General features: G+C 37.8%; 1 protein-coding gene across 4 annotated transcripts in view; it reads right to left on the bottom strand.

Moving 5' to 3' along the window:
- Positions 1-17,401, bottom strand: part of dbn1 (drebrin 1) — a 308,178-nt gene that overhangs the window by 25,334 nt on the left and 265,443 nt on the right. For all 4 annotated transcript variants that reach the window (XM_030153990.1, XM_030153991.1, XM_030153992.1 and 1 more), the window contains exons 3-8: positions 15,702-15,814; positions 10,845-10,919; positions 5,344-5,487; positions 3,969-4,046; positions 2,855-3,006; positions 2,697-2,754 (exon numbers count right to left, since the gene is read on the bottom strand). In XM_030153990.1, coding sequence (XP_030009850.1) covers positions 2,697-2,754; positions 2,855-3,006; positions 3,969-4,046; positions 5,344-5,487; positions 10,845-10,919; positions 15,702-15,814 — 620 coding nt within the window. The remainder of the gene's footprint in view (positions 1-2,696; positions 2,755-2,854; positions 3,007-3,968; positions 4,047-5,343; positions 5,488-10,844; positions 10,920-15,701; positions 15,815-17,401) is intronic.

Genomic DNA, 17,401 nt, shown 5'->3' with positions numbered 1-17,401 from the left:
TGAAAACGGCAAGCTGATAGGACCAATATTTTGGGAGATATTAGTAAATATTAAATTCAATAACTTTATAATCACATTGCTATGGCCATGATGGTTGACGGGAAGTGCAGTACCACGCTGCATGATGGGAAATTAAGTTAAAAACAAGAATGACACTTTTACTAACTTCAGTCCCTAGATATTGGTATTCACAGTGTGGTATGTTTGCCGCAGTGCATTGTGGGTAGTGGGCATGTTGTTGTAAATGCATTATTTTTATGTGCAGGAGTTCAGCGGGGTTATTGTGTTAGTATTAGTTTTGACTTAATATGTGTATGTCAATGTTTATTAGCCTTTTTGTGTTTATTTTTGTATTTTTGTAGAGCTGCACCATAAGTAAGAGCCATAGGCCAAACAATGGCTATCCTGTTGTTATTGTCTGTTCCAAAGTAAAACTTCCTGATTATCAAATTAAAAACATGACTTATACTGGTACTAAACATTGAGCCAACTTCCTGCTAAGATTCTACCCACACTACCATATATTAATTGTCATTTACAATTCAAAAAATTTACCATACCATTTTATGTTAGTACTTATAAAATATAGACTAAAATACACCTTCCTTTCCTTACATGTGTTTTACTTGTATTTTTTATATACACTTCTTGGATTTTTTTTTTTTTTACCACTTATGGGCAAGGAACCAAATACGGTATCTACATTAACCTTGATTTTCTACATGACAATGAAAAAATGTTGAACAATTTCACAAACATAATAAAGTCTTGTTCTGTCCTCCAATAAAACACTAAGGTTAACATTTTGAATTGCAGAGTATTTCTACGAGTGTCCTCTAAAGGGTTAATATTCCAGTACTAGTCTGACATTCTGAATCACACTCTTTCTGAATGGAACATTCTCTGACCCAGACATGTGGGATACGCTGAGGTTATTCCAGTTTTATGAGGATTCTTTGGACAGAATATACATATCATCTGCAGAATTTATGACATGTTCTAACACACATCCCTGTGTACAGTCTGCTGGATCAGAGATGGATGAATCCAAAGAATATTCATCATTTCTGGACAGAACACGAACGACTCCAACTTACAGAAGGAATCAAAAGGAGTTTGGAAGCGTGTAAATATTGGGAATATGAACTTTTCAAGGAGTTTGCAGTGAAACATCTGCCATCAGTGGAAAACTACACAACATCTGCATATGAACAGGAATAATAATGTTCAGCACTCATGTAAAGAGTTTATTTTCTATTTTTTAGGATTTTTTTTTTAAATTCAGGCAAAAAATTATATTTACTTTAATGTTTGGTGCCACTTATTCAGATGTTTTAAAGCCGCTGTGGTGGATAATTATATTTTACACACAAGGTTCAGTTGACATCTTTCTGTAAAAAGTCAAGAACATTTGAGGCAAACTTTTAAAAAGTTTCAGAAGAGAAAATGTGAATTACATGCATTTGCATAAACTAGTATGTCCAGAAGGTGCTCAAAAAGATGCAACAATGTGTTTCCATTTCACTTTAAAAGGGAAAAATTACATCATTGTGAGCAGAAAAGAAAAAAAAAACAACTGAATTTTCCCATTTCCATTTCTGTTTTCTAACAAGTATTTCAATAAGTGCATTAAATACATGTATATAAGCCTTTTGTATGATCATGCATCTTATTTGCATGGGAGACAAATACCCCCATTACATGCTCTATTGCAAAGGTGTCAAACATGCGGCCCGGAGACCAAATCCAGCCCGCCAAAGGGTCCAGTCCGGCCCTTGGGATGAATTTGTGAAATGCAAAAATTACACTGAGATATATTAACAATCCTTTTAGTTCAGGTTCCACATTCAGAACAATTCAATCTAAAGTGGGCAGGACCAGTAAAATACTATCAAAATAACATATAAATAATGACAACTCCACATTTTTCTCTTTCAAAATGTAAATATTTTCATGTATTTACACTAAAACAAAGTATAATTTTGCAAAAAATGTGAATAACCTGAACAAATATGAACAACCTGAAATGTCTTAAGAGAAGTAAGAACAATTTTAACAAGATTCTGTATGTTATTAAATGTTTTGTGTATTTGTAGGGCCACTGCGATCTATAAGTTATCATGTACATGTGGAAATGATAAACTGAGGCAGAATATTGTTAAAATTACACTTATTTTTTCAGTTTGTTCATGTTATTCACATCTTTTGAAAGGATAGTTTACAGATGTAAACCTTTTCATAATATAAATTTACTTTCTCGCTCTAAAACATAGAGAAAAGTTCGGAGTTGACATTATTTATATATGATTACTTTATATTGTTATATATGTTATGTTATTTTACTGGTTCGGCCCACTTCAGATCAAATTTAGCTAAATGTGGCCCCTGAACTATAATGAGTTTGACACCCCTGCTCTATTGTGTCCATGAGTGATATTTCAGCAGTATTTAACCCTATGACGCCAAACGTATCAAAGTCAGGTTCTTATTCAGCTGGAAACTAATGAATTAAATGACAAATTATGCTGCTGAGATTCAGTTTTTTAGTTCAAATATTCAACTTCATATATAAATAAACAGAAATGATTCAAATGAAGTCATGCGCAGCACATGACTGCAGCTGCTGCTTCACGACGTCCAGGCCCACAGACATTATCCACTTAAACCATGCAGTCCAAATTAAAGTGGGTACTCACTAAGGTGGTCTGGCTCCTCAGCCTCTCCTGGGCCTCCTCCTCCTCCTGCTTCTTCTTCCTGCTCTCACACAAACACACACACACAAACAGTGGTTTTGGTACAGAGTGTCCCCCTGGGGGTTGGTGGGGTGCAGGCCATTAGTCTGGCTCCTCCTCACCTGTGCTCCTCTATCTGCCGCTCCCTCTCGCGGTACCTCCTCTCTCGGTTCTCCTGCTCCTTCCTCTCCAGCTCCATTCGCTCCTCTTCGAAACGCTGCCGCTCCTCCGCCAACTTCTTCTTCTCCTCCTCCTTCCTCAACTCCTCCTCGCGCTGGAGAGCAAACACAGGTTAAGATGTATTTATTTACTTTTAACTTGAAATACTGAATTATGCAAGTTTATAGATTTTAATAGACATCTTATCTTCTCTTCTCTTATTTTTTCTTCTCTTACTTGATCTTATCTTGTCTTATTTGATATTATCTATTCTTATCTTGTCTTATTTTTATCTTATCTAATCTTATCTTGTCTTATTTTATCTTATCTTATCTTATCTTATCTTATCTTATCTTATCTTATCTTATCTTATCTTATCTTATCTTATCTTATCTTAACTTAATCAGAACACTTTAAAAATCCCAGGAGGAAATTATTGGGTGTCACATTTGCTCCATTCAAAGTATAATAATAATAATAATAATAATAATAATAATAATAATAATAATAATAAAAATAGCAGGAAAGAATTATCAATACAACAGGGGAAAAAAAAATAAAATAAAATAAAATAAAATAAAAAATATATATATATATATATAACAACTCAGTAAAACTAGTCAACTGCTCAAAATAAAATAATACTTAAATAAAATAATCACATTTAAAACTAGATAAATCGCAATAGTAAACAAAACTAATGCAATTTCACAACCATAATAACTAAAATGGGGCCTTTCACTCTTAACTTTAGTCAGACAAAGTGGCGAAATCCCCAAATAAATCCAATTATTAAGTCATTATCAACTAAATACATGTCAGTTGATGATGCTATACTGTTAAAAATAAGGTTTATATGGAGTTTTTAGAGCTGTAAAGTGTAAACACAGCACATATCTGCGGTGTTTTCTTTAAAAGTGCTAATTTAATTAAATCTCTAACATAATCCACACTAACACTGGCTGAACATCAAGAATATTCAACAACATTCAGATTTAATCTTAAATAATCTTAGGATTATGCCTGAGGATAGCACAGTTGTTGTGTAATGCATAAATGTTTCAGTTCAGCTCGTACCTTGGCCTGTTCCCAAAACTCCTCTCTATTGATTTTCTTCATCTCCACCTCTGCATTGGTTTTCTCGTACACTGTGCCCTGTACCAAAATAAAAACAGAGAAAACCGAGAAACATGAGGACAGGGAGGCAGGAAAACAGGCACAGTGTGTTAAGATGTGAATGTAAAGAATGACTTAAAACATGAATGAGGAGTCCAGCTCTGTTGGGTTCAGTCGAGGTAAAGAAAGTCACATGTTCCACTGTGACGTCAGATACTGTTTCCATGTTCACTTAAATGTTAATATACTGCAGTACTGAGCAGAGCCGCCACACCTCCACAGACTCCCACGGTAAAAAATGGCGGATGAAATGTTATTGCTTTGGTTTAATCAACGGCCATGTTTGATACTGATGCTTTTATGAAGATTATTTTCTCTCAATCTCAGACAAACTCCAATGTAAACATAATTTAAAAAAAAAACATTGTGATAATGTTTGCGCGATAAACCGAATTCAGAGTCCAGTTTTTTCTTCAAAGAGTCTGTAGCTGGTCTGCATCTCTTCGTGCACTCTTCCCAGAATCCTCGTCATGACCCTACGTTACAAATAGCATTAGCATTAGCAATTAGCATTGGTACATTAGCGCACTTTAGGAGCAGTTAGCTGCCATTGAAGGTGCTCCGACTAACTTCAGATCTTCATCATCACCATAGTCAAGCGCACCAACAGGAGAATTATCCTATATGTATCAGTTTTAACGGGTAACGTTTTTGAACATAACATTTAGTACTAGCTAACATTAGCATGCTATACGCCAAAATGGATCTTAGTGGATCCCTTTCTCATATAAAATGATGCTTTTTGTGATGTGTTTCTCAGTCTCACACTTCATGTTTCAGTTTTCAGTTGTTTATTTGTGCGATCTAGTTTATTCATTTATTTACTTATATATATTTTTTGTGCTATCTATTTTAGATACATGACATGAATATAAATACATGAAGCAAAGAAAAATAAAATAAGCCTTTTTTTTTTTAATGCAAAAATTGTCTTTAAAAGACTTTTGAAGAACATTAATGTCAGTTTAATCTTACATTCAGAATATTTTCAACAATTTGTTTTGTACTAATTCTGCAGTCCACCTTCTAAACTCATCCCCAGACACCACAATCTACTACAGGTGACATACTACTAACTATGAAAAACTACATTAATCACTGTTTATGATAACTTTAACCTGCAAAAATAGCAGCTAGAGCAGAGAAATTCACTGTTGTTGACTGATTGGATAAAAAAATGTTTATGGCATGATGTCAGACTTAATATGCGGAAATAAATGTGATTAAAAGTACTATATAAAACATATATTATAAATTGTCTTCCATATTTTCATACCACGTCTCCGTGCTCATCTTCGCGAGTTTTCAGGCGGCTCAGGACTGGACTCGCCACAGCCGCCGTTCCATTGGTCAGCCGCTGCCCAATGGCTGACGGTTCAATGTCCTCCAGACTGCTGGCGTTGACGATGACCTCCACGCCCTGCAGAGAGAAACACCATTTAGAGTGTCTTAAACTCCAGGAGAGATGACTTTTAACAGTGTTTAAGTAACTTTAAGAAAGAACTTACTTTTTATTTTAACCCTAAATGAACTATTGCTTTTGCTATAGTGATCATTTTGAAGTAGCTTATGTTGATATATTGGATTTATTGCAGTCAGAAAGAATTCAACCAATAGTTTTGCTGCTACAGACATTTGAAATTTCACCTATTTTAAGTAAATGGGAGATATTTTTTTTAATTCATAAAAACTGTAAACTTTGACCTACTTTTCCCAAAATGTAATGAGATGTATTCTGGGTCACTGGCAATCTCTAAATCCAATTTGGTATGAATTCAACCAATAGTTTTACTGCTAGAGTGTTACCAACCAGCCAACCAAGCCAACCAACTAACCAACCAACCAACCAACCAACCAACCAACCAACCAACCAACCAACCAACCAACCAACCAACCAACCAACCATCGAACCAACCAACCAAAGGACTTACTTTTCATTGTAACCCTAAATGAACTATTGCTATAGTGGTCATTTTGAAGTAGCTTATGTTGATATATTGGATTTATGGCAGCCAGAATGAATTCAACCAATAGTTTTGCTGCTACATTTAAAATTTCACCCATTATAAGTAAATGGGAGAAAAAAGAAAAAAAAAAAAAATTCATAAAAATTTTTTTAACTTTGACCTACTTTTCCCAAAATGTAATGAGATCTATTCTGGGTCACTGGCAATCCATAAACCTAATTTGATATGATTTCAGCCAAAAGTTTTGCTGTTAGAGTGTTACCAACCAACCAACCAACCAACCAACCCGAACCAAAAACAATACCCCTGGGTTATAATGATGTTGGTTCAGGTAAGGCTCCTAAATTTGTTAAAATATTGTTGATAGTTTGTGGTAGAATTTAGATTTTGCACATTACAGATTCTGCAGATTCACAAAAAGGGTTAAAAAATCACAGATGAGTTCTAATTTATTACAGATTCCCTGAGCTGCAGAGGTTACACTAGGACTCAACATGACCGAATGTGTGAGCGTATGATTCCAAAAAGGGTGATTGAAAACTCAGTCGGTGTGATGAGGTCGAAGTGGAGGCTGTGTGGGAGAGAACTGCCACTTAGAATAATGACACTTCACACGCACAGTAAAATAAATACAGATAAAGTCACTTTGCTTTAATCTCAATTGTTTTTATGTACTCCGCAAATCCAAAAATACATCCTCGCTCAGCCAGGTGTTCAGGTGCAGACACACTCAGAGTGGGTGAGAGGATTGTCATTCAGCGCACACCCCTCATCAGAGATTACTTTATAAAGAGATGGTATTAGTCATGCACTGTAACACACAAACACACACTCCTGTCCGTCCTCTTTGATCCTCCTACAGGTTTAATGTACTGCTGTGTTCCTCCGCTGAGAGTCGGACCGAAACAGACAGCATTTAAACACTTGCTACGTGACAAAACTGAGAAATAAAGCCGGTTATGAAACAGACATGATCACACAATCACTCCTGCGTCGTGGATGTTTTAATCTGATCAGACGAGCAGCAGGTTCACATCGACTCTTACTTTATGAACAAAAAGGAAAAATAAAACCTCAATGTCTTTTCAACGTATAAACTGAAACATACAGTACATTACAGAGAGGCTTTGTTCGAACACATTAATCAGACCTTTACCTCCACTCACATGGTTCTGAAAACAGCTACAAGGTCAGAAACAGGCGGAGATGGAGATGAATGTACGACAGGAGGAGTTCGGGGACATCTGTCTGACGGGATCTCAAGATGCTACATTCAGACAGCACGTCTTAATACACTTAATGCACTGCAATTTGGATTTTCTGATGAAATACGATTTTTTTGTGTGCTCTAGGGATGCACCGATTTTTTCAATTCTGACACCGATGTGGAACCTTGCATATCGGTCGATACCTGATACAGATCCGATATCATTGTTGATTTAGGGCAGAGGCTCTCAACTGGGGGGGCGCACGAGTGACATCGTTGTGCATGTGACCCCCCCCCCCCTCCCCGTTGCTTCACAACAGTATAAATCACTCAGCATAGACCCCCCCCCCCCCCACTCATGAACGTCAATTCGTGGGGAGGGGGCAATTCGTCCGGCACATCACAGGACATGTTGATATCGGGGCCAATATCTGATCTTCATATCAGATGGTGCAACCTTAGTGTGCTCATTCATACTACACATTAAATGCGACTTCTATCAGTTTTGAGAAAGACTTGAATGTGACCATGAAGTGACCCACATGCGCAAAAGAGGGCATAGCCTATATTTCGTTACTTTTTCTGCGATTAATGACCATTGATGGATGCATAAGTAATTGACTTCTTGCTTTTCTTGTTTTTACCTTTGCCGGGAGGTGTTGTGTTCGCTTTGCTTTGTGTGTTTGTGTGTTTGTTTGCGTGTATGTTTGCGTGTTTGTTTGTTAGCAGGTTAACTCAAAAAATTATGGATGGATTTTCATGAAATTTTCAGGTTGATACTGGCACAAGGAAGAAATGATTAAATTTTGGTGGTGATCGGGGGTGGGGGGTGGGGAGGGGGCAGCTCTGTCTTGGCAGAGGTCTGCGCTCTCTGAGTGCTTTTCTTGTTTTTTAGTTCTTTTTTCTTTTTTACTTCAAAGTTTGAGACAAATAAACAAATAAAACAATAAACCAGAAAAGCCATCGAAAGCCCCCCCCTCCCCCAATCACTACCAAAATTTAATCATTTGTTCCTTGTGCCAGTATCAACATTTCCTGAAAATTTCATCCAAAACTGTCCATAACTTTTTGAGTTATTTCGCTAACAGTCAGACAAACAAACCCTGATGAAAGCATAACCTCCATGGCAGAGGTTATAAACTAGAAAAGCACTCGGAGAGCACAGCCAACCCCTCCCTGAGCACCACCAAAATTTAATAATTTGTTCCTTTTGTGAGGTAAAAATAAAAATATCTGCTCCAAATGTATACTGTGGATGCCTCTTGGCCTGTTGAAAATAGGTGACCATGACCTACTTTTTCAAGGTCAAATGTCCTTGTGCAGTTATAATATCTGAGTACTTTCAATCATCAGCATTAGTCTGGCAAATTCCACAGTGGCTTTAAGATATGAAGAGGGGATTTGATATCATCTTACCCATGAAATGCAAAATTTTACAACATCATTAGCATCATCATCATCACTTTGCACTAACAACAGCATCATAATACAGATTTTACATCCCAATAAACAGATTTTCGGATGTAGCGCCTGTTTAAAACCAACACAGGAGATCAACTGCCTCAGTCAGAATGTAAATTTCTGTAATATTCTGTGAGATAAAGCATGACTGGTCATTCTCTTTCATTTTCCCACCTGCGTCCAACTCACTACGGAAAAGATAAATCTCTGATCTCCGATGCAGAAGCTCTTTCTTTTTGAGATTTCAGTACCATCATGTAGTATCATGTAAATGTGTTCGACTGCAGCAACATCTCTCCTGGCACTGTCACTGCATCCACCCAGCATGACAACCCACAGAGTTTTACCACTATTCCAGAATAACAATGGAGGTGTAATACCTATTTCCAGCACTGGCACAGACAACAAATAACACAGTGTGGATCTATGCAAAAATAAAAGCGACTCTTAACCCATAAAGAGTCAAACATCCACCACTGACCGAAACCATCTCCTGATCTAAATGGTTCAATACCTGTTGATCCACTAATCCTATCAATATATGTAAATAATTGGTGTAAAATACAGTTATTCGTCTTTTCATGGTCATCAGATTTGACCCATTTGGATGTTCAGAGGCTCTGTAGTTACCTTGGAAACAGTCATCTTCGACAACATTGTTTCACTAGTAAAACCCATGGAGTTGGATCAATGACACTGGATGGACACACTGGGTTTATGTTCAGTTATTGATATATTTTGCTGAAAAATTAAATTTTTCTTCAGTTTTCTCTGTTTCTGATATAATAACTGTTGCCTTTACTCAGAAATTTTATGAACATCTACATGATCAGTGAATTAGATATAGGAAAATACCTGACTTTAACAGAAAAAACACAAAATAACGAGGATAATATTACAATAAATGGTGATAAATCACTTAAGAAAGGTTACATATAGAGAAAAATCCACTTGGGAATTGACACAAAAGTCGCACTGGGTCTTTATGGATTAAAAATGATTCTCCGATCTAAATGTTGAATAGTTTTTGGAATGTTGCCGCTAATGTTTAGCAGCTGTTACGTGAAAAATCTAACATTTTTACCCTTAAGAGTCCAGGCCTGTCTTTTGTTATATTTAATCACAGTTTACGTCCACACTCTGAGCCCCCCCACAAACTGAATCCCAACAGACCTTTTCCACAGCAGGCATTTTGTCTTGTTGCAGCGGGAGAAACACAGCTGATCCTACTAACATTAATGATAGATGTGTTCCAGTTGTGTGTTCCAGAAAGTCATGCTAGTCAGCAGCATGTATAAACCAAAGGCCTGCACTGCTGCGCTGACATGGAATACAGCCACTGTGAATTCAACTCATGACACGTTTTTTTTGTTTTTTTGCCAAAGTGAGACTAAGGCTATGTTCAACAAGCAGGTCTTAATGCACAATTTGGATTTTTTGGTGAAATCTGATTTTTTTGTGTGCTTGTTCATATTACACATTAAATACGACTTCTATCAGTTTTGAGTATGAACTGAATGCGACCCTGAAGTGATCCACATGCACAAAAGAGACCCTGACGTAATACACACTGTGTTTACGGAAGTAACACTACTGGGATGCAGAATTATTATGACGTTTGTTGCATTTCAGTGACGTAAAGGTCAGATAAATGCAATCTGGCTGTTCAGACTGAAGTCGCCTTGCAAGCTAGAAAAGCACTCTGAGAGCACAGACCTCCTCCAAGGCAGATCAGTCCCCCCCCCACCCTGATCACCACCAAAATGTAATAATTTGTTCCTTGTGCCAGTATCAACATTTCCTGAAAATTTCATCCAAATCCATCCATAACTTTTTGAGTTATCTTGCTAACAAACAAACAAACAAACAAACAGACCAACCCGATGAAAACATAACCTCCGCCGTTCCTTGGCGGAGGTAAATATCAGATACATATCGATTTTAGGACCACATATGAAAATGGCCTGGGTCGAATTTGAAAAAAAATCAGATTACTGCTGTTCAAACTGTCTTTAACAGATTGGATACAGGTCACATATGAGCAAAAAAATCAGATTTGGGCCACATTTGTCTGCAGTCTGAATGTAGCCAAAATATCTTCCGTGGAAACAGTCTGTTGGATGTTAATGCACTGGTCCTGACCTGGAAGAAGTCTGCGATGGTGGCGACATGGCTGGCACAGGCACACTTCCTGGCATCTGGAACATCTTCACCAACCTGAGGAGACGAAAAAGAAAACAAAACAGAAATCAAAACCAAGAAGGCCTGTGGATTGTAACAGCGGACAAACAGCAGGTTAGCACTACTTCACATGGAACTTGCAGTGAAAATTGTGTCCTTGCATCATCTCCAGTCATTATTCTGTTTATTTCCTCATGTCTTAACTGCAGCTCCATTGTCACCTGTTTCAGCAAGACATACCTGATCCTGGCGGTGATCAAAGATGACCCTAAACCACTCCTGAGTTCTGTACAAGGACTTACCACCCATGTCAGAATGCAGGTCCAGACTCTAGTCATTAAAGTCTTGAATGGACAGACTTCTGCTGATGTTACTGCAAGAGCCACTGGAGCCCTAAAACACCAGGAATCTGAGGTCTGATCTGGGTTTGGTGTGTTGCTATTCCAGGAGATAAACTTTTAACCCTTTATTGGACAAATGACTATTTGTGGTAATTTCCACACACATTACAAGATAGTGACAGTAACAGTTCCAGTGAGGACAGTGAGTCAACAATCGCAGGTCCAATGTGGTCTCCAGGGTCTGTAAGGTCCACCTGTGCATGAACAGTGAGTGGACCTGCTTTGTTCGGTACCATGAAGTAATGGTACTAATGTAAGTAATGATGTTCAAAGGGATCATGTGGATGTGGACAGGGGTCTGGATCTGGGGCACAGTGACCAATTGTGGACCCCATGGAAGGTAAATGTTGTGGGCCCTTCAGGAAATAAATTATCTGTAAATCTGTCATCGTGTGGGGGTGGGGGTTGTGAATGTACTGTAACAACTGGAGGTATAAGGGTGCGTTTCATCAGTACCTTAACAACCGCAACGGGCATAAAAATGAAAGTAAAACTTAACTTTGAACGTCCAACTCCCGGCTATTATGCCTCTCTTCTACTGCGGACCTATGGTCGATACGATACGATCTCTGCTCAGTGCATTTGCCCGTAGAAGCTCAGCGTCCATGCACTTCAATGGGACTGAGTGGAACAGTTTTTTTCATTGCCTCAAAACTGGACGGTAATTGGATAAATGCCATGATGTTGTCCCGCCCCCAGACGCTCGACGTCTCTGGGGGTGAATGGAGCTGTGGGCGGAGCTTGGCCGGGCTGGACGCTGGGCTTCCACATGCTGATTGGAGGATCAGTCGAAAGACTGAATCCCGTTTGGTTGACAGCTATTTTGAGATCTACTCCTTCACTTGACAGAGTTCAGTTTAATACCGTCGCGCATTCTGCTGTGAAATCGAGAGAGAAACCACTACGAAATTACTTGGTCATTTCTTGCACTGTAAATAAAACACACTCATTGTACTTCCTTGTTTCAATTCAACATAATTTCAACGTTTTCTTGTTTAATTGGTACGATAAGGTCACTGACCATTTCCTTAAAAAGGAATGGAGGGTGGAATTTATGTTTAAATAACTTGACTTTTTTTTTTTAATGTAAGCCGACAATGAGCTTTCCCTCTCTGAAAGACAAGCAGCCGCCACTGCTATCTATCTATCTATCTATCTATCTATCTATCTATCTATCTATCTATCTATCTATCTATCTATCTATCTATCTATCTATCTATCTATCTATCTATCTATCTATCTATCTATCTATCTATCTATCTATCTATCTATCTATCTATCTATCTATCGCTTTAGTGTATTTTATGTATTAGTATGTATTAGTGTATTCTCTTGATATTATTTATAGCTTTTATCTCTTAACTTTTACTTTACTTCTTTTTTTTCTTTTTTGCCAGTGTTTTTTCAAGTGTTTTTGTATGAAACTGAGCTATTGTGACGAAGTAATTTCCCTCGTGGATCAATAAAGTTTGTCTCAGTTTAACCCGGTATAGTCTGAACCATTAAATCACTGACAGAAAATTCCACTTCTTTGTAACTGGAGCCTTTATTGGTCCTTCTGAACAACCAGAATTTTTTTTTTTTCAAATATCAATTTCCATGTATGAGTTTCAATTTTGTAACATACTTGATACATCGGGTCTCAATGCTCAAATATGATTATTTTTGGTGGAATTACTGTTTTTGGGTTTGTGTTATATGTTTTTTGTGAATGCTGTGCTGTATTCTTGTGGCTCTATCTATCTATCTATCTATCTATCTATCTAACACCATGGTCCTGGAAAACAAAAGTCTGGCAGCTGAGCTTCATCTCAACACAAATAAATGCTGAAAAAGAGCTGATAATTGAACTGCACGACCTTCACAGTGAACACAGCTTGAAATAATGTGGGGAAACTTCACTCAGGAAATGACCTAATGGGTTGGCAGCCGTAAAAATATTCACTAAACTACAGCTAAGTCTGTAAATGACGCGTTCCAAGACTGAACACCAGAGATTTTTATACAAACCATGGACTCTCAGCTTTGACAAACACCGTGAAAGGAGCTAAACAGAGCACAGTGTCTCCTGAGACACAACCAAGGTGAAGTTTTATTAAAATGCACCAGGTTGTGTACTTCTAAAACGCTGGCATTCACAGGACAGTTCCTCCCTCCTCCGAGTCTCATCAGAGGCTTTGTTCGTCTCTGGTTGGTGTTGAAGCAGCCGGATGATAACAGGACGGATGGGACTCAGTAATCACAGCTCATTCACAGCAACACAATATGAACACAGCAAGCAGCAATTACACAGAGAAAGACAGACGGGAAAACAGCCGCCTCTCGCACCGATTTATGGAAATTAATCTTGAAACATAACTATTTTAGATGCAGATGTGTGTGTATGTGTGTGTGTTTGATAGAGGATTCTGTACAATTTAGAAAACTTTGGTGTGATTTACACTGCAAAAATCCAAATCTTACCAAGTGTATTTTTCTCATTTCTAGTCAAAATATCTCATCACACTTAAAATAAGAAATAATCACCTAAAGAGTGACTTTTCAGTGAGATATAAGAACTGCTTTTTTTGACAATAGATCTGGAAAACCTTATTTCGAGAAAACTGACCGAGATAATTTTCATTTGTTCCACTGGCAGATTTTTTTGCTTGAATTTTGAAAAATTTAATTGAATTTTTGGACCAGTTACCAACGACAACGCTCGTGGTATTTTTCTTTTGTGGATTCTGAACATTTCACATCCATACATGTATCGTTTCAAGAAATATCTGTGTCCAGGTGGAAACAGGAAAACTGGGTTCAAACTTTGTAATGCGTATGCCACACCTATATGTGGCGCTGTACACAAACACAGACAGAGCCACAGGATACACTCAAATCACGGAAGAATGCACTGAGCATGTGCATGAGGTTACGTCTAAGGTTTTCTTCCTCTGGTCACATGGTACTATGGTGTCATCGTTTCCATACAGTGGTGTCGTGCCTATCCAAACGCCAATGCCAGGGCGGTGTTGGGAGATTATTCTGCTCTGGGACCCGTTCTCCAAAAATACCATCTCAGGGCACCGACAACACCAGTGTCATGTGGACAAAAGGACGGAACAATATTAAACTTTTGTGGACTGACATAATTTGATTGTGGTGTGTATGGGGCCATATATGACCACAGTACTGTGGCAACAAGAGGTTAATGAGTTCATGGTACAGTATCCATAATTGGCTCTGACGAAACAACATGTCCTTACTGCTTAGTATCACTGTACAAACGATAACATTTTATTGGCTCTATGGAAATAGATGCACCCATATTTTAGTAGACATTTTAAACCTGTATCTGGGTGCTTCTATGAAACTGGTCCTAAAAACAGGACACGGGGCGAAAAATTCAAACCAGATGTAGACTAATGTTATGAAGCAGGTTTGGAAACACTGGGTCTATTTTAAAATAAATACTTACTGAGATAAAAGAGAAACCATTTTTCAGATAAAACACATTTTTATATTATTTTAAATTATATTTAATACAAAAATCCATATGTAACACCGTCAAAAGGACACGACAATTACACGCTACAATTTGTTTTTGAATATCTTTTTATTCTTTCACAGGTGCATTTTGGGAATTGAACTAATTATGCAAGGCAGAGTGTTTAAAAAATATGACTGTTGTTGCAAAATCATTTGCAATTTATATGCGTTTAAATGGGCAGGTTCTGCATGTAACGGAAGTGGACACGATGGGTTACATACAAAACCTGGAATGAGACTGAGATTGATGAAAAACCCACATGTGTGGGTTAGAAAAACCACTAGGATCGACACATTTAACCCAGTGTCTTTATTTATAGTCTGTACAAGACCATTTACAGCCATGTTTTCAGATCTAATGCACTGACACCTAGGTAGTTTTTCATGTCCCAATTTTGGCCCCAATATTTTATTAAAAATGTATTAATTATGGGATGACTCAGAGTAAGAGAATAATTTTTTTTGCATTTATCTGAGGTCATCATTAGGTCCCTCCTGGGGGGAAATATGTCTATATTTACCTTTTATTATCGGGTCTAAAAAGCTGGGAAAGATACCAAAATGAACCCAGTTTGATAGAAGCACCAAATTACAAATAAATAATGTGATGAAGTCATGTCTACCTACAGTAAAATTAGATTTTTCCAATAAAGCTTGCTGCTGGTTCTGTTCAGGTTTAACTGCTGCTGAGGCTGCAGTTCTGATTGGATCCCACTGTCCTTCACATCAGATAAACTGCTACATTAAACCAGTGCAATGACCCTCAGTAGGTCTTATATACTCATTTATAAGGACATTGGCGTGCTCTATGGACGCTGCCCAGAGCGTTTGCCTTCGGGTCATACCCCCCCCAAGCACCCCCTCCGGTGTCCGTCCTGATCCAACTCACCCAGTTGATGAGGATGTATCGTGGCAGAGCGGCGCTGGGCTCCTTCAGGCTGCAGAAGCCATACATCACGCTGCTGTTGTCAAAGGTCATTGTGATCTCCTGCAGACCGCCTCCTGCACCACAGAAGAAGAACACACTCTGTTAGTTCATACAGTGGAAAGCCGTGGTCTCAGATGTATAACAATGATCACATTTGTACGGTAATTTTGCTTTACATAAGATTAATGTGACCAGTAGAGGGAGGAGTGGGTCGATGGTGAGGAAAACTAACATCACGGGACCAAAGCATCAGAAAGTGACCAGATAAGATGAGAAACATGAACAACAACTTTTAGTGTTAAAGAAAGTGAAAGAACTGTTGTTTTCAACACTGGACACAGTTTTAACTGAAAAGAATGGAGTTTAATGCTGAAATGGCAGCCTTTTATGTGACCACTAGAGGGAGTAGTCCAGTGGTTTCCAACTTTTTTGTCTCATGACCCCATTTTAACATCGCACATTTCTGGCGACCCCAGACATTCGAAACAGAGACTTTTTTTTCGCTAAAATTAATTTGTTTTTGATCATATAATAGTTTGCTATACTATGTTGCAAATAAATGTTAATTTTAGACAACATTTAGTCTATATAATGTATATTATTATGGACAAAGGCAGAAAAGCCAGGTGTAGATTACTGCACAAAGTGAGAATTTTATTTTCCTTTTTTCTCTAAAAATGTGAATAACATGAACAACCTGACTTGGCCAGGATATGTACAGTCAGTCCAGCTTGGATTTACAAGGCTGACAATTAATACTGAACAAACAAGAACTCAAACTATGAATTATGAAAGAGCTGCAGCATCTGAAACTGACCACAATGAACATTTGACAGATAAACAGTATCACAGTGCTTCAGTTTCAGACTCACCGTTTGTCATGTCTTTTATGGATTGGAATTGTTTCTGTCAACTCACCATATATTTTTATTAGTAAATTTATTTTGATCAATTACTAGAAATTCCAGGCGACCCCACGTGGGGTACCGACCCCAAGGTTGAAAAACACTGGAGTAGTGGGTCAATCTGTCAGTCTCCCATGGTGAGGAAATCTAACCCCTCAGGGTCATCACAAAGTGACCAGATGGGATGAGAACTGATAAGAAACAACTTTTAGACTCAAGGAAAAGAACTGATAAAAATAGAAGCCATTGTTTTCTCCACTGGACTCAGCTGTAAATGAAAACAATGGAGTTTGACGCTGAAATGGCAGCGTTTCTTCTACACGGGTGAGTTTGATTATGAGGTTATTATGGGATGTTCTTTTCTTCTCAAAGTTGCTGTTTGTTGATCCACAGTTCAGACTAAACTGTTGCAGTTCTGACCTTGTTTGTTTGATTCCAAACAGATCTTAAGTTTAAGCTACTGACAACACAAATTATTGAAAACTAATTACAGTGTTATGTTAAATACCATGCATTAATTACTAGTATCCTGACGTATCCTGAACTTATCTTTGGAGATTCCAATCAACGAACACAAAAGACCTTAACACCGTACAGAAAAAAGAGGTGATTTGTGATTTTATTGTGGCTGTTTTCAGTCTAAAAACAGAGCTAAGCTAACAGAGCTATAATGTAAACTATCAGCTGATGCAATATGTGAAGATTATAAGAAACAGTGTTATTTTTGGACCAATTGTCAAAATAACCTGCTGAGTT

Source organism: Sphaeramia orbicularis, chromosome 14 (assembly GCF_902148855.1).
Source record: "Sphaeramia orbicularis chromosome 14, fSphaOr1.1, whole genome shotgun sequence".
In the NCBI taxonomy this organism is placed as follows: Eukaryota; Metazoa; Chordata; class Actinopteri; order Kurtiformes; family Apogonidae; genus Sphaeramia; species Sphaeramia orbicularis.
The sequence above is the reverse complement of the archived record's forward strand: the minus strand, read 5'-3'. Positions and strand labels throughout refer to the sequence as shown.